We start from the raw sequence: 23407 nt of genomic DNA, 5'->3' as shown, positions 1-23407 counted from the left end.
ATTTTATGCTGTAGCTTGTTCTTTTAGTTTGGAGATGATGGGATTCAGTCCTTGGGGGCCATATAGGTGATTTGATGTTATTTTGGGAAACAAACAAGGGAGAACTTTACACCCCCAGAATCATGTGGCTCCATGACCCAGGCTACAGATTTGTTGGTCCAGGATGTAAATTGAAACATTTCACTGAGGGAATGATGAAATCGGTGTAAGAGCAACAGCAACAGGTGTGTTAGTGAGCAAGCGAGAGTGTATGTGATCATGTGCCATGTCCACCAACATGAACACAAAACAAAAACAGTTCTAGACAGTTCCATTTACTTCATTACATTAATTTTTTTTTTTTTTTTACATCGAATCCCTTTTTGTTTACTTTTTGCTCTTGTTCAACAGACAAATGTTGAGCTTTTCTTAACTTTAAATCATAAAATGGAAATATGATTGCCATCTACATGTCTAGGAAATCCCCTCATAGCAATTGTCCCTGAGCCCAGAGCCAAACAGTGAACATGGCTTGGGAAAAGATATTTTAGGAGAGGAACAAATGTCACGTTGTTGAATGTATTTGCCTCGCAATTGAAGCAAATGCCTTCCTGATGTGCAGTTAAACCTTTGGAATGAAAACCTAATGGAATGGGTCTCACTCCACAATGTTACTAAAACATCTTTTTAAAAAGTTTAGACTACAGTAACATATTTATGCTGGAAATCTGCCTAAATGACACTATTTTCTTTTAGAGCTGCTGTACAGCAAAAATGAACTGTTTGCATAATTGAATCATTTTTCTGTTAACACTGTAGAGCTGCTTTGAAACAATCTGTTATGTATAAGGCTCTATATAAATAAAGGTGACTTGACTTAAATGTTGTACTTGTCAATGTTTCCTAATTGTTTCCTATATAACATCACTAATCATTCTTCGGGATAAAATTATGAATTCATTCAATTGATAGCCTAAATGAATCATCCTTTACAATATACCAGACTGGAAAGAGGCAGTAGAGAGACCTGTTCTGGAGTCTTCTACTCTACTTTAAACACAGTAGGCATAGTTTACAGCACCCAGCCAAGTCATTTTACATCAGCGCTGCATTGGCTGTAGTGAGAAGATGAAGAGACAAATTGTTTGAGAAATGTTTCCTGTAAACTTTATCACAGGCATGAGTGCATGTTGAATCTCAAATGAGTGTTTAACTACTGCATGTAATGCATTTTTGTTTTGATTACAAGAAAAAAAGTTATGCCTCTAAACATTGTCTGATAAAACATTATAAAAATAGTGTGCAAAATAATTCCTTAAATGTGTTTATAAAACGGTTAGTTCCTGTCCTTGATGCTGATTGGTCAATAGCTGTGTTTTATTCACGATAAAACACAGCTATGACCGCTTCACCCAACGGTTCTGTGTATCACTACACAAAACCCTTAGCAACCACTCTTAGCAACGTAAACTGTATGTTCTCAATTGATATTGTTTATTAAAGCTTACTGTATTATGTAGAAGAGTACTGTGAGAAAGAAATCGAGCGAGTTTATTACCTGCATTCAGATTTAGCATTTTCCTTCAGGTCAGTCCTATGTTCATAATAAAACATCTATTTAAATTTCCGATGTATTATCTTGTCCTTTTAACAGTTAAAGGTTTTTACCATGACTGACAGCGCTAGTCAAGGCATTTGTCAGTTGCGTCTTGTTCCGTGTTCACAACAATTCAGTCTTTTCAATGTAAAAGTCTTCGCTACTGACTGACACACTCTTAAAGACAGTCTTTGCCGCCATCTAAAGGCGTAATAATGTAACTTCTGTTGCTGTTCACGGTCAGGGACTATTTTTCCGGTGGAAGGAAGGCTTTTAGTAAGAGTTTACTTCATGAAAGTTGCATTGTTACATATTTTTGGCTTTAATATTGGTATTGTGTGGTAACCGCTTTAAAAGTAATAAGGTACTCGAGGCTAGTGCTGTATCGTGAATATCGTGAACTCCGCTTCGCGTTGTGCCTAACAGCGCCCTTCAGCCGTGACTTATTTACGATACAGCACAGCCTATCGTACCTTATTGCTTACATACTTTTTTTTTTTTTTTAATTCATTTATCAATTTAATCAATTCATAAGTTTTTCCAGAAGAATGATTAGTGATGTTAGAGTGAATTCAGGTTGATTGGGAAACTTTCTGCCATTGAGATGACTGGGGGAAAGTGTCCTAGTCAACCTAAATTCACCCCTAGTCATGGTTTAACCTGATCTCCACACTAGGATTTAGGAAACATTTAGGCAGATATCCAGCATAAATTATGTTACTGTAGTCTAAACTTTTTAAAAAGATGTTTCAAATGTTTGTGTGTATTTCCTAAATAAAAAAAAAAATCTAATTTCACATCAGTTTGCATATATTTGATTGTGTTGACATTTATTTATTTATGTGTCATTCACATCTCATGTAAATACATCTCGGTGTAAAATGAAACCCACGGGTCTGCTTGGTAATTACAATAAAGTGTTAGTTTTGCATCAAGGAAGTGTAAATCACTGTTAATATACACCTTCTAAAAATCTTTTGGTCTACACACAACCATTTTCAGCTGATAAGAATTTAACTGTCTGAAAGCAAACAATCAACACAGAGAAACTCTTGTGTGTGACTTAAAGAGATTAAATGATAAAAGAAAGCTGCTAGTTTCTCATTTCCATCAGCTCTCATTACATCATAATGTAGGGCATCAGGGTCACATTTCTTGCACAGTATGCAACTCTACCAAACAAAAGTGAATAGCTATTGATGAAATCAATTTCAAAAAGATTATATTTCCTTATCATGATGTGAAGTGCGGTTCTCTACCAGTTTCATTTTACGAAATGGTGTTATCTTAATAGGGGGCCAGTTAGACTCTGATCATGTTACTAGCAGGTTCAGTAATAAGGTAAAAACATACACGCTTTTTCCATAATGGATAACCAGCCTTTATTTGACCCACTTCTTTACAGTCACTATAGTATCCTGATTAGGAGGAAATGCCATTCACATACATTAACTAATTATTTTCTCCTCTTGATACAAAATCTCAATTTCCTTTAATTTATGAAGCATATGTAAGGGTAGCTACTACAGTTAACGTTGTGATCTTACTCATCAGGGAAAATCAACAGAGAAGTCAGCTTTCTATGTTTAGCTCACGTCTGGAAGTTTTTTTTAACAGTCATTTTCTTGTTTGTTTCACAAGATGAACTCAAGAAAATAAGAAATCTTAGGCATTTACTGTGTATGTCTGACATTTAATAAGCGCATGAGGACAGATGACCCAGCAGCGTACTGAACTCTATGTGTGATTATGTTTCTAGTGAGGTTTTGCAATATTAAGGAAGATGATAAACAAAGCCACGTGTTGGAGAACGCGGTCCAAAAGGGGCGGGACCAGGAACATTTCCGGATTCTCCTCCTGACAATATAAATACAGCTGCGCACTTTTATCATCAGAGACGCGTTCACAGCATTATTTAACATAGCAGCCAACACGCGAGAAAATCACTTTAACAACTTCTCAAGTTTAACACTACCAAGTTTTCCTTCGTAATCACTGGTTTTCATATCTTGACAATGCCGTTTCTTGGACAAGACTGGCGGTCTCCTGGTCAAAGCTGGGTGAAAACGGAGGACGGCTGGAAAAAAACGATCAAAGATGAAAACGAGACGAATAACAATGTTTCAGAACGGAAGAGGTCAGTGTTTAATGGTTCGGCTTTTACATTTTAAGTCTTTGACCTGATATTTTCCGTTGTCCACCACTAATAGCATCATAAAACAAATGGCGTAGTTTTCTGCAGACGCAAGGTCTGCGTCATATTGATAAACAGAAGTATTTTTTTATCCAGCGGGAAATGATTGACAGCAGATCCACTTTCGTTCATGGCTTAAGATGTATTATTTATTTGTTTATTTTATACGAATTTTTATATGAATATTTTTTAATGTATTTTATATACTTTAATATTTTATTTAAAGATGTGTGTAAATACATTTTAGAAAGACTAACAAAAAATGCGTATAAATAAATAATTTAAGTGACGTTATTTATGGAGATGCGGCGCTAATTATAGCACTGCAGTAAATAGTTGTTGTAAACATAAAATGCCTTTGTGTTTACTCATCATCTGTTAATCACCTTTCTATTAATACAACAGGTCATATGATGGAACTATTTACTTGTTTTTAAAACTGTTGTTGTAGGTACAGACAAGAAATGGGTTTAGGGCCTACATATTTGCATATTGATAGTGACCATATGTTGTATAATTCCGCATCATGGTGCTAAACTATGAAAAAATATCTTTGACAAAGCATGTGGGTTGACAACTTCACTCTTCTTTCAGCTACTGCAAGGAAGAACATGACAAGGAGAATTTGATCCTCAGCATTAATTATGATGTGGCTGCAAAGAAGAGAAAGAAGGACTTGCTAAACAACAACACAAAGATTCCTTGTAAGCCTCATTGCGTATCTTTGTGAAATTTGAAATGCAACAAGTCTGTTACTGCAAAAACCTTGATTTATTTCTTCATTGCAGATTTTTACAAAGACAAATGGATTTACGTCCACAAAGGAAGCACCAAAGAGGTAAGGCCTGGTAATCATCTCCTGAAGTATGATAGAAGAGGCTTCTGTGTGAATAAGTAGTAAACTAACTCCTCTTTCATCTCACGCAGCGACATGGATATTGTACTCTGGGAGAAGCATTTAATCGCTTGGATTTCTGCAGTGCCATCAAAGACACCAGGCGATTCAATTATGTCGTACGGGTGAGTTTCTGCCCGTCTGTGGCAGGGCACACAGTGACAATAGCTAGGCTCAGTCACTGAAGAAGAAAGGGTTAACAAGTCTTGGGCTCTGGGTATCTTCCTCTGTCTTCATTCTTATCATCGCACACCAGACAAGAGGGCCTCTGGGGCAGTTTCATAGCAAATACACAGGGACCATGTTTGTGCTTGTGTATACGTATCTGTGTGTGTTTGCTGTAACTGTTTCTTTTAATGGAAAAACAAGACCCTTAAATTCAAGTTCAAGTTAGCCATTACTCCTCTGCTATAAGGTCACTAATGACTGGACGTTCGTCTTGATTTACTTGTTCCACTGATGAAAGCAAAGGTCATCAGTTAAGAGCAGATAAACACAGGTTGGTGTGACGTTGAGGTCACTGTCACACAGTGTCCTAACAGACAGCTGAGGTTGAGAAAGCTTATGAAACCGGAACGGAAAGTCAAGTGACTTAGGTGGCCATTAACTCCCCCCTCACAGGCCCTTCTCTCTATCTGTCTGCATTGTGACCCTGAATTCTGATCCGATCACTTGACTCCACTGTGGTATAGAGTCAGCTATGACGAGCTTAAGGTGCTGGTAAATTGGGTCATGAATCCTTGCAATCACTTCAGAAAACAGGTAAACACAGGATCAGGATCAAGTTGTTTACTTGAACTTTTTAGCTAACGTCACTAGAAACTCACTTCAGTGCATCATGTGTGTATCGTTTACTTTTCTAGAGATTTCCAGGGACTATTGAGACACAGTAGTGTCAGGTTTATCTTGCAGTCTCTCTCTTGGTTGTCTGGCCTTGTGCTGGTGTTGCGTTAGAGCTCAGTTACAGAGATCAGGTTTAGGAGGGATGGAAAAACAGATCTATGAGGCTACTTATGACAAACAAACAGTGCGTCCCAATTCATGTACTTGTGCACTATGCCGTTTTGAAGTCTAAATAGTGTGAGTTGTGTGTTCACACTGACAATTCCAAATAGAAAGAGTGCACTTTAAATACCCAGATGATGCTCTTAGTTAACCTTAATGCTCTTAGACACTTTATGCCCTCAACTGTCGCAGCTTTAATTACGTAGCAGAGGGGGAGGGGCTAACAGACTCTGATGTTGAATGACAAAAATAACCTTATAAAATTCATACACCAAATGGTAGAGTACATACTGTATCGTGCATCATTTGGGATGCAACTAAAAAAACACTATAGCCTCGTAATATCATAGTGTCATTTATCGGAATTAATTTACCTTTGATAATGATAACTGCGTAGTACAGCTTTTGCATGTCTTTCTCCAGTATATTTTAATACACTAAGCTTGTAAATTTACATAAATAATATTATTAATGAGAAGTCAGGGGGTTTTTTTTGTGACATTTTTATACACCATTCACCACTATACACCATTCAAAACCTAAGGTGCCTTTTTTTTTTTTTTTTTTTTTTTTTTTTAAAGAAATGAATACTTTTATTCAGCAAGGATGCATTAAATAGTTCAAAAGTGACAGTAAAGACACTTTTAATGTTACAAAAGATTTATATTTCAAATAAAATGCCTTTCTTTTGAACTTCTTTTTCATCAAAGAATCCTGAAAGATGTATCCCGGTTTCCAAAAAAAAAAAAAAATTAAGCAGCACAACTGTTTTCAATATTGATAATAATAAGAAATGTTTCTTGAGCAGCAAATCAGCATATTAGAATGATTTCTGAAGGATCATGTGACCCTGAAAACTGGAGTAATGGCTGCTTTGCCATCACAGGAATGAAATACATTTTAAAATACATTATATTCAAATACCCCCAAACTGTCATGCTCCACATAAAGGTACTTAGTGCATCTTTCATCAGGGGCTCGCTGTAGGGGAGGGGGGAGAGGGACAATGCTCACATGTTGCTGGGTCGAGTGTAGGTCAGTGTTGCTCCATGATGTGGATTGTGCTAATATTACATGCCAGTCATGCCACCCAACAGCCTTTTGAGAACACAACTCTGCTCTCACTATCTGCTCTTGGCTGTCCTGACTTTTGAAAATGAACTTGGTGTTGGGAATCTACTCTTGTCAAACTGATTGCATGCATATAACCTGCACAAACAGTAAAACTAGCACTTTGTCCAATCGAAGCATTCGAAGGAAAGGTTACCTGCTTTTGTCTGAACTTCAAAACAACAACACTGCAGAAACAGACACAATCCAGTGTGCATGTGTGAGGGGAGAGAGCGTCCCATTTCTAAGCCCTTTGTTTTTGCCAAGGCTGAAGAGAGTGGAATATAACAGTCTGTAAGTAATGCTGGAACACACAGTCTCTTAGTCTGACCTCTCAAATTTATGTCTAACATTTCAGCTGCTGGAGCTGATCGCCAAGTCCCAACTGCCTTCGCTGAGTGGAGTGGCACAGAAAAACTACATGAACATTCTGGAAAGGGTTGTGCAGAAAGGTAAGCTTTCTTGCTAGCATCTCACGTCTTCATCTCATTTGCAAAACTATTAGCCAATGTGAAACATCAACAATGTCTGTTTACATTACATGTTTGCAAAGTCTCTGATTATTTACTCCAAGGCTTGTACCGGAATTCTCTTGTGGTTAATAAGAAATAAAAACGAGGCAAATTCTGAATAAACAGAATAGCTGTTTATTCTGTTGTCTGCAATCTTTTACAACAAAATTAGTTTGGTGGGCTTGGCCAGTAGCTCATAGCTGAATGGAAATTTCATAATTGCCTGCACTGGAAAGAGCGTCAAGCCTCAGAGAGCAAACAGGAATCTCAACCGTATTGTAAACCAAAAGTCATCTCAGCTAAACAAAGGTGCAGGTTGTTATGGGAAACTAAATTGCTCACTTGTAGGCTACGTCATACCCAAACCACTTTGTTCATTTACCTGTCACTTTCCTTACTCTTCAGTTTATGATATAAATGTATTTGTAATGCCTTAATCTTAACTGAAAGGTATTCTATTTTGAAATGTGTGTTATGAAAGCATCTGGCATGAAATTAAAGTATCCTGTATAACACACACCAGATCCTGTCAACACTGTTGCACCCTTGTTGTTGTGTGTCCTTGAACTTTTAGTTACTAACTAAACATTTGTACTCTTTCTCAGTTCTTGAGGATCAGCAAAATGTTCGACCAATTAAAGAACTGCTGCAGACACTATATGCGTCGTTGTGCAGTCTGGTTCAGGACATGGGCAAGTCTGTCCTGGTGGGCAACATCAACATCTGGGTGCACCGCATGGAGAACATACTACAGTGGCAACAGCAGCTTGACAATATTCAGATCAACAGGGTGAGTGTAAAAGCTCCAGATATAGCAAACAAAAATGGTGTTTCATTTTAGTTAACAATAACAACACTGGTAAAATTTTATTTATTTATTTTTTTATTTTTTATTTTTTAACTATAACTTAAAGCTACAAAAGTGTAATGGCATACAGAACATACTTTATATTGTTTAACCTAGCAAACAAATCCTTGAGATTGTTCAGATCATGAAGGTAAACAGACTTTCTTCTTCTTTCATTTGTCCAGCCTACAAACACAGGGATGACATTCCTTGATCTGCCGGCTAGCTTACAACTGAATATCATGCACCGTCTTTCAGACGGACGAGATCTGGTTAGCCTGGGTCAAGTATGCCCTGACCTAAGTGTGCTGACAGAAGATCGGCTGTTGTGGAAGAAGCTCTGCCAGTATCACTTTGCAGACAGACAGGTACATGTTTGTCACATGCCTAAGATATAAACAGTCACATAAATATGCAAGATTCAACTGGACCTTAAAGTGTTAGTTCACCCAAAAATAAAAAAGTTGTTATCAATTACTCACCCTTATGTTGTTCCAAACCCGTAAGACTTTTGTTCATCTTCGAAACACAAATGAAGATATTTTAAATGAAATCTGAGTGATTTCTGTCCTTCCATTGACAGTCCACACAACTACCACTTTGACGCTTCAAAAAGTTCATAAAGAGATCGTAAAACTAATCCATATGAATTGAGCGGTTTAGTCCAAATTTTCTGAAGAGACTCGATCACTTTATATGATGAACAGATTGAATTTAGGCATTTATTCACATAAAAATATTGATCAGCGAACATAAACAGAAGCTCAACTGTATTTGCTTGATGCGTAAGAACAAAACTCATTGGTTCTTGTGTAAACTCAGACTTGCTGCGTAACATACGAGAATGAACCTCAATCGTTCTCGTACGTCAAGCAATCATGCTTGAGCTTCCGTTTACCATAACTGATGTGTGCATTGATGAATGTTTATATGTGAATAAAAGCCTAAATTCAATCTGTTCATCACAAAGCAATCGTGTCTCTTCAGAAAATTTTGACTAAACAGCTTGATTCATATGGATTAGTTTTACAACCTCTTTATGAACTTTTTGAAACGTCAAAGTGGTAGTTGTGTGGACTGTCAAAGGAATTACAGAAATCTCTCAGATTTCATTAAAATATCTTTATTTGTGTACCGAAGATGAATGAAAGTCTTAAGGGATTGGAATGACATAAGGGTGAGTAAATGATGACAGAAGTTTTATTTTTGGGTGAACTAACCCTTTAAATCTGCTAATGAATTCCATTACTTGGCATACAAACTATATTTGGTTTAAGTAATATGCTGTGTTCTTCACAGATCCGCAAGCGCCTAATAGTGTCAGATAAAGGACAATTGGAATGGAAAAAGATGTACTTTAAGTTGTGCCGGTGCTACCCTCACAAAGAACAGTACACTGACACGTTACAGTTCTGCACACATTGCCACATCCTGTTCTGGAAGGTGACTAGATTTATTTCTAGCTTTAATCATTTTATTTGAAAATACATTAACCTCTTTTTTTTTTCCATTTATGGTAATTTTATGGCAATAACAGATTTTTTTTTTTTTGTTCACTTCAGGATACAGACCATCCTTGCACTGCCAATAACCCAGAGAGCTGCTGCAAGCCTGTCTCTCCACAGGGTTTCATCAACCTTTTCAAATTCTAGGGGGCGCTGCATTGCTGCCATGTACATAGTGTCAATAGTGCAAAGGATTCCTGGATGACTTGAGGCAGGGAAAAGATGGGGTGGCATTAGAAGCAAGTGTCATAATGTTTTGTGGAGAAGTTTAGAAACTGAATGTACTCGAGAAATATGCGAGATGAGAAACTAAAAAGCTGTTTTGGCGGAAAATATGCTCCATTTATTTAAAAAGGATTTATTTATATTTATTTAGCATGGATCTTGTTTACTCAAAGTTACATTAAAGGTTAGAAAAAGGATATTTAAAATGATCCTAACTGCATAAAAAGTTGCCCTTGTGCTGTCAGGATGCCCTGGTTTCTTCTGTGAATGTAATATAGGTTTGAGTTTTGGCAACACAAACATTTGAGTTTCAGATAGCATATTGGTGCTTTAGCGAGTGCATGTAATGGGAATGTTTACCAAAATGGCCTTAACACTGGTGTGCAATACTTTTTTTCTAAGTAATTTTTTTTCCACTTTTATACATTTGATATTTTCAGTGGTTTGCGATTTAAACATGCTTGTTTTTCGAAACAATAAATACATGATTATGTTGTAAGCTGTTGTGAAGCATAAACTCATCCAAGGTGCCTTATTGTGAGTGGTCAAAAGCAACTTCAAAAGATGTTTGTCTTTCATTTGCAGATGGTTCTTTCCGAATAAAACTTCTGAATGGTATTCAGATTTATATGTGAATCGATGAATAAAATATTTGTATAGATTTACAATAATTCATCAACTCTTGCATGGTTTATTTTTTCTGTTTACTATATTATTTTGGGTTTTGGAAGATAAAATATATATATGTATATCTAGCCTATGTACACACACACAAACAAGTCCAAGTTGATGAAATAAACCACAACCACATCTATCATTGCCTTGCAAGATTTTTAGTGCCATCTTGTGTACAAGTGTTTTTTTTCTAGTGGTGACTGGTTTTGTTAAACCATAGATGTGGTCTACAAATATTTGTAATATTGTGTTCTCGAATTTACTTAAAGCAACAATGACCGCATCACATGCACAAAGTACTAAATCTGCACCAAAAATTTATAAATATTTTTTTGATTAGCTTTGTTGTTGAATTATGCATTCATATTTTGACATTAAAATCTCATGATATATTGTGCTCTCCTATGGATCATATAAATATCAACCAATTTTATGCAGCATAGTTACAAGACTGTAACAAGACATTATCAGCAGTAAACGGCATAATTAACAAATACTAACCCTTAACTCATGGAATCTGTATCCACTGTGCATATTTTGTGTATTCAAATAAATATACATCACAGAAAATCTAGCATTAAAATACAAAAATTGAAATTTTCTAAAATTGTTTTATTTCTTGAAAAGCAATAAATTCCAGATCCTCCACACAGAATTTTTTTTAAAAAAAAACAGGGTTTGGGGTAGGATTAAAAGAACAAATGGCATTTATGATACTTTATTAGTATATTATGCATGACTCATTTGCCCCTTAACAAAAAAAAAAACATGCTTTAAAATTAAATGAGAAAACTATATGCACCACTTATGAAGTCTGTGTAGACTTTCTGAAAAAATGAAAATTCTGTCATTAATTACTCACCCTCATGTCGTTCCAAACCCGTAAGATATTCGTTCATCTTCAGAAAACAAATGCAGATTTTTTTAATGAAATCTAAGAGCTTTATGTCCCTTCATTGACAGCCTACGCAACTACCACTTTCAAGCCCCAGAAAGGTAGTGATATCATTAAAGTAATCCATGTGACTCCAGTGGTTTAACCTCAATTTTAAGAAGCAATGCGAGTGCTGTGTTTGCGGGAAAAAACAACCTGATCTCGCAGCAATTCGTACGTATTTTATGAGGTGGCTAATTCGTACGAATTCGTACATTTTTTGCGAAATTGTACGTATTTTACGAGTTGGCAAATTCGTATGAATGACCTACCCCTAACCCCGCCCCTAAACCTACCCTTCACTGGGGTTTAGACAAATCATATGAATTCGTACGAGTGGCGTCGTACAAATTAGCCACCTCGTAAAATACATACGAATTTCTTGTGAGATAGCATTGGAAAAAATACATATTTTAGCACTTTATTTACAGAATATTAACCTCCGTCGCGCGTTCACTCATCAATGTCTGCTCTCGCGCATGTGTGTTGTGCTCTCGCACATTCGGGTCTGCTCTCGCTTCAACACAACACCAACACACGTGCGTCGTGATACTCTCATGAACGTGCGTTGGAGATTCATATTTTGTAAATAAAGTGAACGAAATTCGTACGGGTTTGGGACGACGAGGCTGAGTAAGTAATGACAGAATTTTCATTTTTGAGTGAACTAACCCTTTAATTAACTTTCTCTTTAACAAAATCATTGCTGAAAACATTAAAAATAGATTCCTGAAACTCATCTGGGATTTCTAGATGACTCGATTACAAACCTTTAAGATTGTTTACTTCTGCTTGGGCAGTGTTTCATCATTGGGGAAGAAAGGCTGACATGTTTTTTTCCAGCGGAGGAGTTTTACGCAATGTCAAGTAGGTCATTTCATTTTCTTATGGCCTGTATCTCTATGACTAGTGAAAATAATTGTTTGTTAACAGTGACACTGATGATAATTTCATTAGAATAAATAGAAAACAATATATTTAAAGAAATATTTAAAGAGGTCAAAATTATACAATAACAAGGCAGTCTTGTCAAGTAAAATAAAAATGGAAAAATGGTAGGACAAACAAAAAAAGAAAAGAAAAAATAAACCAAAAAATATGTTCGCTGTCTTCTGCAATCTAAGTAACATTTTAAAAAAAAGTTTTTCTTAATTTTTTTTCAACTGTCTCGCCAATAGGTGGCTCCATAAGACCTTAACGACTGTTGGTATACTTTGATAAGCATTGTTTTTAAATATCAAACATTTTTTTAAAATTATGTTGAATTTGTTACACTGAACTGTTAAAGAAAATATACAGTTAATAATTTACTAAACATAAACAAAATAAAGCAAACATGCTCTTTGTATTGAACCACAGAAGTATTATAAGAATAAAATAATAAAAATAAATTATTTTTTAACATGAACCATAAATGAGCATTTGTTCATATCATTAAATAAATTAAAAGCCTCCCAAATGGGTTGACAATATGTTCACAATGTCTTAATTATGAAGCAACATAAACGTCTTTTAAATATACAACTTTTTTTAGAGTAAACATTACAAAATGACTTTTGATAAGTTATAGTACCTATCCTACAAGATTTAGCTTAGACTTTACAGATTAATTACACTCTAGGACAACCCATGCAAACTTTCTGAAGCAAACAACTAAATTAACTGATATCCCCCTTAATCACATGATAAAAAAAAAAAAAAAATTAAGAACACGCCAAAAATGTCATTCACTTTCTAAATATTCTGAAATTTAAGGTTCTTAATTACAACTGAACATCCAGTTCATACTCCTGTTATGGCATTAAAAGAACTCTAAAACAAGAGGTAGTCAGTGCAGTGCATTCATATTATGTAGCGACATTCAAAACTCCATACAGTTCTGTCTGTAATAGTGCAATTTTATGTGCATAAATGAGCACATTTGACTACCTTTGTGTACAAACATCAACACAAAGTGAGGTGGGGCAAAGTCAGGCAGGCCAGATGTGGTTTCAGAGCTGGTGAAAGTTCATTCATGGGCTCTGAAAACGCAAATGAAACTAACATAAAATAAATAAATAAAGTATATGTATATTATATACAATTATGCTTCAACTCGCCTCATCATGAAACAGACATTAAATAAATAAATTATGTATAATTTTAAAACATTTATGGCTTATCTATGCCTCAGTATGAAAAATAATAAATAATGTAAATAAATATGTATGTATATTACAAACATGTAGCCTCACCTGCTTATTAAACAAGTTATTAAATAGCCTTTAGTACCAATGCATATGATAAAACATGTCATGTCTGGTTTGTACCATCCAAAAACAGGTGCTACGCGAAACATTACCTGTTCAACACAGGTCACACAAAGGAACATTTTCCCTTTCAGAGTTTTGAATGATCCATTCAATGGCGTCCCATCCCTATGACAAAAATAGAGCTTATCAGGTTCATACTTTATTTAGAGGCATATATAATGCTTATTATACCTCATGTATGCTATATAAAATAATCTCAAGCAGTTTTTCATTGTTTGCCAAATACATGAAACTATTAATGGAACTATGAATGAAACTACTTCACTTCTTTTTTATTAAGAAAAAAAACATCCACAAAAAACAACAGGGTTTGCTAGATAAGGACAAACCACATTACTTGTGCTTTTAAGTTGCTTATTTTTGGACCTTCTTTGATTGTGTCACCAGGAAAATAGGAACTAATAAGTTCCCATTTATGCAGAGAATAGCAAACTTTGATCAAGGATTCGTAACACATGACACAGCATAATGTTGAGAGGGACATTCCATGGATATTTGGTCAAATTATTATTTTTCATTATATTGTACAACCTTTCTTGCATTAGCTGACATGGATAGAGCCATCAGTCCCTCAAGGTAGCTGCTCAAACTGACCCCCTTCACCGTGATGATCGCCTCTTGTGTTAATACAGTGCTGCAAAAATAAAGCAAGCTCAGAAAATCTTGTTAACAGTTTGTTTTAACAGATTTTTAGATTACTATCTATTTGTATGGTTCACATTTATGTGCATAGATATGCAGATATTACAATTGACAAAAACAACAATTAAGTAAAATATGATCGTGACTGAATTTACTTACATCTCTGGATTTTCTGGATGAGGCCTGTAGACAAGCCTTTCATCGACAGATATTAAATTTGTTAGGGTTATCTGAAGGAGAAAAGGAATTTCTTTAGTACAGCTTAAAATGAAGATTCCATGCCTTATAGATAAAGACACTTTCTATTAATAAAAAATCTGATTAGATTTGTTTTTCTCTAAATGGTAAACAGAGACTCACGTTTGTTGAGCAGAGCTCCATATTTTTTTCTTCTGGGTCCACAATGGAATGTTCTTGTACATACGTGGTGGTTCGATTTGTCCCTAAAATCTAAGGAAAAAAATTTAAGATCTTTATAAAGCAGTGGTTCTCAATCTGGGAGCCTCAGCAAACTTACAGGATTACGTAAAATTATTTGAAATAAGCCAAAACAATTAAAATCTACATATTTCTTATTTCAATTCACCCCCTAAGCAACATTTTTTTATATATGTATTTGAAAAACCAGGGATCCTATGATCTTAAAAACCCTGGATATATGAGGCAGCCTACTTTTAGAAGTGTAATTTCAGGAATAAATAATGTAAATTAATAAATATCTTATAACTCCATGGGCATTTTTATAATGAATATGCATTTTCTAGTTATGCCAAGCACTAAAATATTTTATCAGGCAGAAATTGTAAGTAAAAGTCTTTATCCTTAATCTTTATTTAGTAAATCACAAACAACTGGAAAACTCTTGGAGTCTTCAAATACTGTTGTGGACAATGGATGGCCTTGAAGTCAAAAAATTTGGGAACCACTGTTATATACAAAACAGTTTCATAATGCTAAACTGATTATATATATATATATATATATATTATATGTTTTAAAAGTACACTTTGTAACTTTTTTTGTTCAAAATTAACAAAATTCAGTCAATCCATCATTGATCCTTCCAAAATGTGTTTTAGTCTTACCTTAATTCACTATGGTAAGCCTATTTATTATAAGTGTTTATATTTTAGATCGGGAGATGGTGTTTTTATTACTCAACAGGTGAGTAAGGTATTTTATTGAACAGACTAATTGTCATTTGAAGCTCTCGAACAGAGTTCATTGTAAAGCATTTTCTATTGTGAAGGGTCATTTCATTATGGGTTGTTGCTGGAATTTATTTTCAAGGAAATACCTTGTCTATTGAAGAGTATAGCTACAGTAACGTCTTCAGCTAATCAGCTTGAGATCCTTTCCCTCTAAACTGGCTATATCCCTTAAGCCTAGTATTTAATATTTTATGAGCAGTAGGATAACAATATTCATCCGCAGTCGCACAGAGCCAAAGCACAACCAAAACAACATTCTCCTGCAAAATGCATGCAGTTTTGTTTTTTTAACCGCTATATAGAGGGCCAAAAGTTACATAGTGTACCTTTAATTGCATGTTTTAGATGTAAAATATAAGATGTAAAATATAAACATTTGAGGTGTAATATATGTAAATATATACAATACAAGGAGCTTCAACAGTTTTCACATTTTTATCATCTTTAACAACATATTTTATGTCCACATAACCCAATAGACATGTAATACATTTAGCACTGTGAAGCATATCATCTAACCGCTCTGACAATCCCTGGAAGACCCCACTCTGTGCTGAGGAGCCGATGACTGTGTAGACGTCCATGTGTGTCCAAGTTCCTATCAAGAACGTCCACTCCAACAACACTAGGGTTCATTGGATTGGGGTACTTCCTCATTGCTGCTTTGATCACAGTCTCCCATGGGTAGCTGTATGAATACAGACAAAAACTCATAACAGTAGCTTACAGTGGCTTAAGAGGAACGTCACTGTACTGACTGATCTCATATGCAAACCACATTCAAGGTAAATTTAGCTTAAATATGAAGCAGGAAGAATTTTTTGCCAGTGTAGTCCATCCTATTATCAACAACGAGCATCACATCCATAACAAGAGAGGATGGGATCTGAAAATAAAGGTTTGTTTGAGATTAATTTCCTCATAATGAATCATTTTGGAGTGAAACTAATGGCTGCGTTAAAAAAAAAAAAAAAAAAAAAAGATAAACTAGAAAATATACTGGTTTACACAATTCAGTTTTAGGGTGTGATGAATCCTGCTGAGGAAAAAAAAAGACTTTAGTTTGGTGGTTTTAGCTGGTTTAAGATGGTCTTAGCTCATTTAAGATGTTCTCCTCAGCTGTTTTGTTTTTTAAATCTAAATCCAACAAACACACCAGTTCGACAGGGAAATATACCAACAGTCAATATTTGAAATTTAGAGAGGAAAATTTCATTTTCACAAATAAAAAATATGTAACTACATTTATGAGTTTTGTTAGTAACAGGCGTGATGAGAAACAGTGTGGAGTAACGACAATGCGCATCATTGTAATAGACCACTAGGCCCAAATGAATGAATATTAGCAACTAATGCTCAGATTTGTGTTATGCGCAAGAATAAAGTGCTTAAAAGCTACATATCGAGAAATGTCCAAACCGAGAGCTACTCTGTAAGCCGATCCCAGCTGCACTAAAGGGAATCGGGATGCAAATCATGACAGAGAGGATGCTGGAATCTGTGCATGCGAGCGCTGCATTCGTCCCAAACGCAAATTCTTTACCTGAATATGTGCTCCGTGCTCCAAATCTTCATTTTTACGACAATTTGAATGTGCTTCCAAACGACGGTGGACTGTAGATCTCATATATTCATATTTTCACGCTCAGCTCCCATTATACCGGCTTTGAGATGACCCTCATAATCAAGTGCAGCGGAACCTCCCTGTTATAACAGCAACTACCAATAGAGATCAAGCTTTGTGACGCTTGTAGACGACTTGATGTACATCACTGTTGCGCTACAAACGTGCAAAAGTGACTTTATGTTTGATAAATAACGTGGTTCATTTAAACACTCGGTTATATTAGTCGCAAATTAAACTAGGCTAGATTATTGACTCTCTTATTCTTTTCATTTGATTGAAAAATACATGCAGTGTATTAGTGCCGCTAAATTGCTTTCAGTGAACACATTTAAAAAATTACAACTTTTGTCTTGTATGTTGCTGTTGTTGTTCGCATGACATTAAAATCTGTGGTTAACCAGAATGACACACGAGGGGAAATTCATGTCTGGAAATTACATTCGTAACGCGCATGCGCATTTACACCTACGTATATCAAAGACAGCTGCAGTTTCGTTTTCACATGCCTTCAGAACCACTTTACCTTATGATACTTAGCATTATTTGTTATTACTAATAGATGGAGAGCACGGTTGTTATATCCCCTGGTAAGTTTATAGCCCGCATCTTGTTCTGTCACTTAGGCCTATGTTTTTGTATGATTTAGGAAAAGTGTAAAGAATATTACGACTAAGCGCAACAAATCACTATAGCTATTTGTCAGCTGTAAACAATGCAAAAGTTTAACAGTTATAACTATATGCACAGATAAAAAAAAATGTTTACTCTCAACCTGTTGTTTTTTAGTAATGATACAACTCTAAATGTAAACGCTTCAAATATGTAATTTCAGTTTATTCCGAATTTGTTTTTATCAAATATTTATGATGCAGTTTAAAATACTACAAAAAACATTTAAAGCAACTTTTTTTTATGAACAGAAGTATGAACATGATCTTTTAATCTTTTATGAACATGAAAATTACTGTTACACTTTATCTAACATGTTAAGTTCAAAGCAAATAAGTATTTAACTTATTTGTCCAACTTTAGCTGAAGTCGAACTTTTTAATAGCTTAAAGGTTCTTTACTGGCATCTGTGGTTCCATAAAGAACATCCTTGGAACTTTTCCATTGCACAAATGGTTCTTTATTGTGGAAAAGGGTTTTTTGATTTTCAAAATGCTCTTCACACTGAGAAAATAAAATGGTTCTCTGACAGGTTCTTTGAGGGACCAAAATTGGTTCTTTTGTGGCATCGCTGTGAAAAACAAGTTTAGCAACCTTTATTTTTAAGAGTGTATGCATGCAATTTATTGGGCGTATTACATTATTTCTGTTGTTTTTGAAGCTTCCTGTGATTTAAACAATTTTCTCTCGTTCTCTTTCTCAACAGATAAACAATTAAAACAATATTTGGGCTTTCTCAGTAAGTGTATGACTGGGATTTTAGTTCAAAAGATGTCCAACTACTTGTACCGATCCCGTACAATCACGGCGTATGAATCACAGGTTATCACATCGCAGGCCACGGACGTGCAGAAAGCCTCCAAGATGATGCAGATTGTCATTAAAAAAGGTCAAAGTGCATGCGACTCATTCCTCAGATGCCTCGGAATTTGTGATCCGGGATTGTATGAGAATGTTACAGGACATCCAGGTTGGACAATCTATCAAATTTCTTGAAATAGATCTATGCCAATGTCTGAATTGTTTATTCATTCTTTCTTTTTCTTTCACTTCTTGTCATGCAGCACAATTTAGTCTTGAGGACCATCAACATATAGAGGAAATTCCTTTCTCAGGTAGATATTTTTGAATGTTTTGCCTCACTGGTGATGTACCTTGTCATAGACTGTTTTTCTATTAAATTATTTAGCAGTTCCTGTTCAGTAGTTTGATCACCTTACTTCCTGTTGTTGTTGTTTATGTTTGATTACATCACACACTTAGTATAAAAGGTATTGCAATGGAAAACCACACACTTCTCGAAAGTGCGAATGAGTAAGCGTTTTGTTTTGCTGTCCCACATCCCTTTGATGCACTGTGTCGTGTTGTTGCTCATATTAATGTCTTTTGTTTTTTGTCTTCTCTTTAACAGAAAAAGTGCAATTTAAACCTTGTATTATAAACATACAAAACTCTTCCCTGACCAACTGCATTATTGGGAACAACAATAGACAATGCATTACCTGTGACCAGCATTCTTTGCTTGCTCAGAATGATGCAATCAATGGTAAGAGCTCTACAGCAGGAAATATAGGTCAAGTTCTTCTAGCGTTATACACATTATATCTTACAGTTTATTGTTTTTTTATACATTTATGTTAAATGGAATTGTACATCATAACCTAAATAAAACTTTTAATACAGTTATTTTTATATTTAGCTTTTTTAATTTTAATACAATGTACGTTTATCATGTTTTTATTTAGTTTTGTTTTTTAAACAAAGTTATGAGAATGACTTTTTTGGTGAATTTGTGATTTGAATTTAATTTATTTTCTTTCTTTTTTTTTTTTTTTACAAACAGTGGATGAAATGGGAGACGCTCAGAGCCATGATGAACTGATCCCAGTGCAGGACACAATAAGTGGCAACAGCATACACATGGAGAGATCCAACATAGAGTATGTCATTATAGGGGATCACAACAGTATGACCGTCAGTGAGTGTTTGAACTCGGACGTTGAGGAGGATACAGAGGCTGAGCCTGATGTGATCGGTTAAAAGATGTGAAATAGCGAGCAGGAGGGAAGACCCAGTGGGTGGATGGGGGTGGCCGGGCTAGGCCCCCTCGTGGCGCTTACTCAGCCTGACCTATGATTGTACACTGAAAGCATAATACATGCTTTCAATTGACCAATGCTCAGGGGCTCATCTGGTGCTGCCAAATGCACTGATGTGTTATCCTTTATCATGGATTTTTCTAAACCGGTGTGCCTTGAAGTGGCCATTATATTTGATGCTGCCTTGATTGCTACTGAATATGACTGCTACTGACTGTTTCTCATGTTTTAATGGGTATATTAATATTTATTTGTTCAACAGAAATGTTTAAAAATAAATATGTTGACTGACATTTTAGTATTTTGCAGTCTTTTTTATAAGCTTTTTATTCATTTGTTAACTAAAAATCTGTTGACATTATGATGGATGTTCTCCTGATGTTTCAATTGTTATTCTGTAATAACTTCTCAGTGTATTCCTGTAGTTCTGGTGGATTTTTCTTGTGGGAATTGCTAATGATTTTATTTATGTTACTAGGTGATAAAGTCTGAGGCACTGTACATAGGCAGTTTATATGAAGAAGGCATGTAGCTGACACATATATGATTTTGGAGTAAAATTTTGAAATAAATGTATTTGAAATAAAGCAATTACCACAGTTTCCCAACTGATTTAGGTGTCAAGACCAAAATATCTATTACAAAAAGCCCTTCTTAAGATATATTTAATTCATTGCAGGGTAAAGAAATTGCAGACATGTTGTCTGAAAGACTTCTGTGATTGTTTTCAGAATTAATGAAGGTAAATGCACTCTAAATAAATGTCTTTTAAAGATATTTACTTAAATTGCAGCAGGGAAAAAAATCACAGACTGCTATGAATTAAATAAATATTGTAAAAAGGATAATTATTTAGAGTGCAGACCTTATTTAATTTTACAGTACATTTATTTAGAAATGTGTATTTTATAGATATTCTGTATTTCAAATTACCATTGCAAAATATAAAATTATAATATGCATTACTAAATCAGATTTTTGATAATCCAGGCAATTGCTCAGATTTATAACATTTTGATTTAATTAAATAAATAAATGAGTATATATATATATATATATATATATATATATATATATATATATATATACTTTTATTTTGTTCATCACGTAAGGTCACGTGACATTTCCTTAAAACGACTTCAATACCCATAATGCCAACAAGTGTTTACATGCGTCACTTCCTCTAACTGAAACGCGTCTTGCTTGGTTCTTTATTTCGATTCTCAAACACATACTGGCTTAACCGTTTTTTTGACATTATTACTGTCAATCTCGATATGAGATTAAGGTTCAATAACGAGTATGACAGGCAGTCATTAATAAATTTATGAAAATATTTTGCAGTCATTGAATTTCCCGCTGTGATGCCTGTGTGAGGCGGGAGGCTGTTTGCTGGAGTAGTTGGAGAGTCTCTCAGTCGATGCTAAACATGCAAGTTACAGATATTGGGTCCAGAGAAGATGGGAAAATATGGCACAGAAAATTAGCATCAACAAAATATGGGTAAGTTTGACATAAGCAGCTTGGAGCAAACTTTTCTATACAAAAAGAGATTCATTTATGCATTAATGCATTTTCCAGCGTCTTGGCCACTGTAATCCGAAACGCGTCTGGTCGTCAAACCAAGACGGTTCGATTCCTGCAAGTGGCTTTCGACACCACAGGAGAGTCGTTTCTTGCTGGTGATCATCATGGCAATATTTATGTGTTTGACATTAGCAGAAACAGGTATAGAATATATTTTCCCTGTAAGTGTTCTGTTCTGTTTATGTATCATAAGACTTTCCTAAGTCTCTTACGTCATCTTTGGCAGATTCAAGCTGGTCCAGAAAACAGGCCAAGCATGTACTGCTTTAGCTTTCAACTTGAGAAGAACCACAGAGTACCTGGTTGCTCTTGCTGATTACTCCATTAAGTGCTTTGACAAAGGTAAGACATATTATAATTTTGTCACATAGAACTGCAAATGTTGAACCGTTCTTCTAACAAGCATAATCTACTGTTTCCAGACACCAGACAGCTAGTGAGCTGGATGCGGGGTCACGAGGGTGCCGTTTCTTCCTTGTCTATCCACAGTTCAGGCAGCTACGCCATCAGCACTTCTTCTGATACCGCTCAGCTCTGGAACCTTGACACCTTCCAGAGAAAAAGGAAGCTTAATGTTCGTCAGTCAGTTGGCATACAAAAGGTTAGACATCAATTATCTGTACTTGAAGTGTTAGTTCACCCAAAAATTAAAAAGCATGCTTGCTTGATGCGTGAGAACCATTAAGCTTCCATTTACTCTATTTGAATGCTCTATGTATGTTCGCTGATTAATATGTGATATATATATAACGTTCAATTTATATAGATCTTTTACGATCTTTTTATGAAGCATCAGAGTTTTGGGTTGAACAGACTTTCAATGGAGGGACAGAAACCTCTCAGGTTTCATTAAAAATATCTTCATTTGTGTTTTGAAGATAAACGAAAGTCTTATGGACTTGGAATCTGATGATAGTGAGTAATTTGATGACAGAATTTTCATTTTTGGGTGAATTATCCCTTTAAGCATTATTTTATAGTAACAGCTCTGCATCAGTCCCTTATTCCTGTGTGTTTGTTGTAGGTTTTCTTTCTCCCACACAGCAACACCATTCTCAGCTGTTTTAGTGACGACTCCATTTTTGCTTGGGAGAGCGACACTCTTTTTTGCAAGTATCAGTTGCCTGTTCCACAGGATGGTCCCAGAATCCACTACAGGACATATGCTGTTACACAGTAAGGCTGTTACACTTAGACCCTAAAACTAGTGAAGCACAGACTGCCGTGTTGTATGTAATCATTTTGTTTCTTTGTAGAGATGGGAAAACATTTGCTGCTGCTGGACGCTCCAACTTAGTCCACTTGTGGTGTCTGGACAGTCGACAGCTCTTGAGAGTAATTCAGATGCCTCCAAAAGTCAAGACAGTACGATATCTAGATTTCCTGGCGGATAGTTTTGATGGCGGATCCAACCAGGTACTGCTCAGTAGTCTGCAACCTTAAAAGCTTCTACGTCATTCATTATAATTTACTTTATTACTAAACGCAGTGTTTCCCATACATTGATTTATTTGTGGCGGCCCGCCACAATATCAACATTGACCGCCACAAATAGATTTCAGTGCTTCCCATTCATTAATTAAACTGTGGCGGGAGACCGAGGTTCTTATTTTTTTTTCTAACACTTACCCAGCAATGAGAAAAATAATAACTGAACTTAACTTGAAAAGTTCACCTCTATGATCTAGTTTATAAGGTTGTGGAAATAATCATACTGTAATGTTCTGTCCTCAGACTCTGGGCGTTTTGAGCCAAGATGGGGTAATGCGCTTTATCAACATT

At 35.4% G+C, this 23407-nt stretch overlaps 3 protein-coding genes across 8 annotated transcripts in view; 2 read left to right on the top strand and 1 right to left on the bottom strand.

Annotated features, from left to right (window-relative positions):
- The first annotated feature begins 3424 nt into the window (after positions 1-3424).
- On the top strand, positions 3425-19054 carry fbxo32 (F-box protein 32). Of its 2 annotated transcripts, XM_051864367.1 has the most exons (12): positions 3425-3713; positions 4365-4474; positions 4559-4608; positions 4698-4790; positions 7139-7232; positions 7898-8082; positions 8325-8507; positions 9439-9582; positions 9702-12111; positions 12279-12345; positions 18646-18909; positions 19004-19054. In XM_051864367.1, exons 1-9 carry the CDS (start codon positions 3592-3594, stop codon positions 9789-9791), a joined length of 1071 nt encoding a protein of 356 aa, XP_051720327.1. In that variant the 5' UTR covers positions 3425-3591; the 3' UTR covers positions 9792-12111; positions 12279-12345; positions 18646-18909; positions 19004-19054. The 2 variants fall into 2 exon arrangements, with proteins under 2 accessions (XP_051720327.1, XP_051720326.1); XM_051864366.1 differs by having other exon boundaries at positions 9702-12345.
- On the bottom strand, positions 12352-17677 carry prelid3a (PRELI domain containing 3A). 3 transcript variants are annotated; one of them, XM_051864378.1, is made up of 7 exons: positions 17187-17677; positions 16163-16529; positions 14793-14882; positions 14592-14662; positions 14322-14424; positions 13820-13895; positions 12352-13499 (listed from the first exon to the last, which is right to left on the bottom strand). In XM_051864378.1, the coding sequence occupies exons 2-6, from the start codon at positions 16355-16357 to the stop codon at positions 13824-13826; spliced, it is 531 nt and encodes a 176-aa protein (XP_051720338.1). In that variant the 5' UTR covers positions 16358-16529; positions 17187-17677; the 3' UTR covers positions 12352-13499; positions 13820-13823. The 3 variants fall into 3 exon arrangements, with proteins under 3 accessions (XP_051720338.1, XP_051720336.1, XP_051720337.1); XM_051864376.1 differs by having other exon boundaries at positions 16163-16331; positions 17187-17655; XM_051864377.1 differs by having other exon boundaries at positions 12352-13895; positions 16163-16331; positions 17187-17659.
- Positions 19055-21196: 2142 nt separating the features above from the next.
- The window catches only part of tbc1d31 (TBC1 domain family, member 31), a 10429-nt gene continuing 8218 nt past the window's right edge, over positions 21197-23407 (top strand). For 2 of the 3 annotated variants that reach the window (XM_051864348.1, XM_051864347.1), the window contains exons 1-7: positions 21199-21541; positions 21620-21766; positions 21852-21967; positions 22048-22226; positions 22650-22801; positions 22882-23041; positions 23360-23407. The exon at positions 23360-23407 is cut by the window's right edge and continues 153 nt beyond it. In XM_051864348.1, the coding sequence (XP_051720308.1) occupies positions 21459-21541; positions 21620-21766; positions 21852-21967; positions 22048-22226; positions 22650-22801; positions 22882-23041; positions 23360-23407 (885 nt within the window). In that variant the 5' untranslated portion in view covers positions 21199-21458. Of the gene's footprint in view, positions 21542-21619; positions 21767-21851; positions 21968-22047; positions 22227-22649; positions 22802-22881; positions 23042-23359 lie in introns of all 3 variants that reach the window. The other variant, XM_051864349.1, reaches the window with a different exon arrangement.

The sequence above is a fragment of the Ctenopharyngodon idella genome, chromosome 16 (assembly GCF_019924925.1).
Source record: "Ctenopharyngodon idella isolate HZGC_01 chromosome 16, HZGC01, whole genome shotgun sequence".
Taxonomy (NCBI): Eukaryota; Metazoa; Chordata; class Actinopteri; order Cypriniformes; family Xenocyprididae; genus Ctenopharyngodon; species Ctenopharyngodon idella.
Note: the sequence above shows the minus strand (reverse complement) of the source record. Positions and strands in the feature narration are given on the sequence as shown.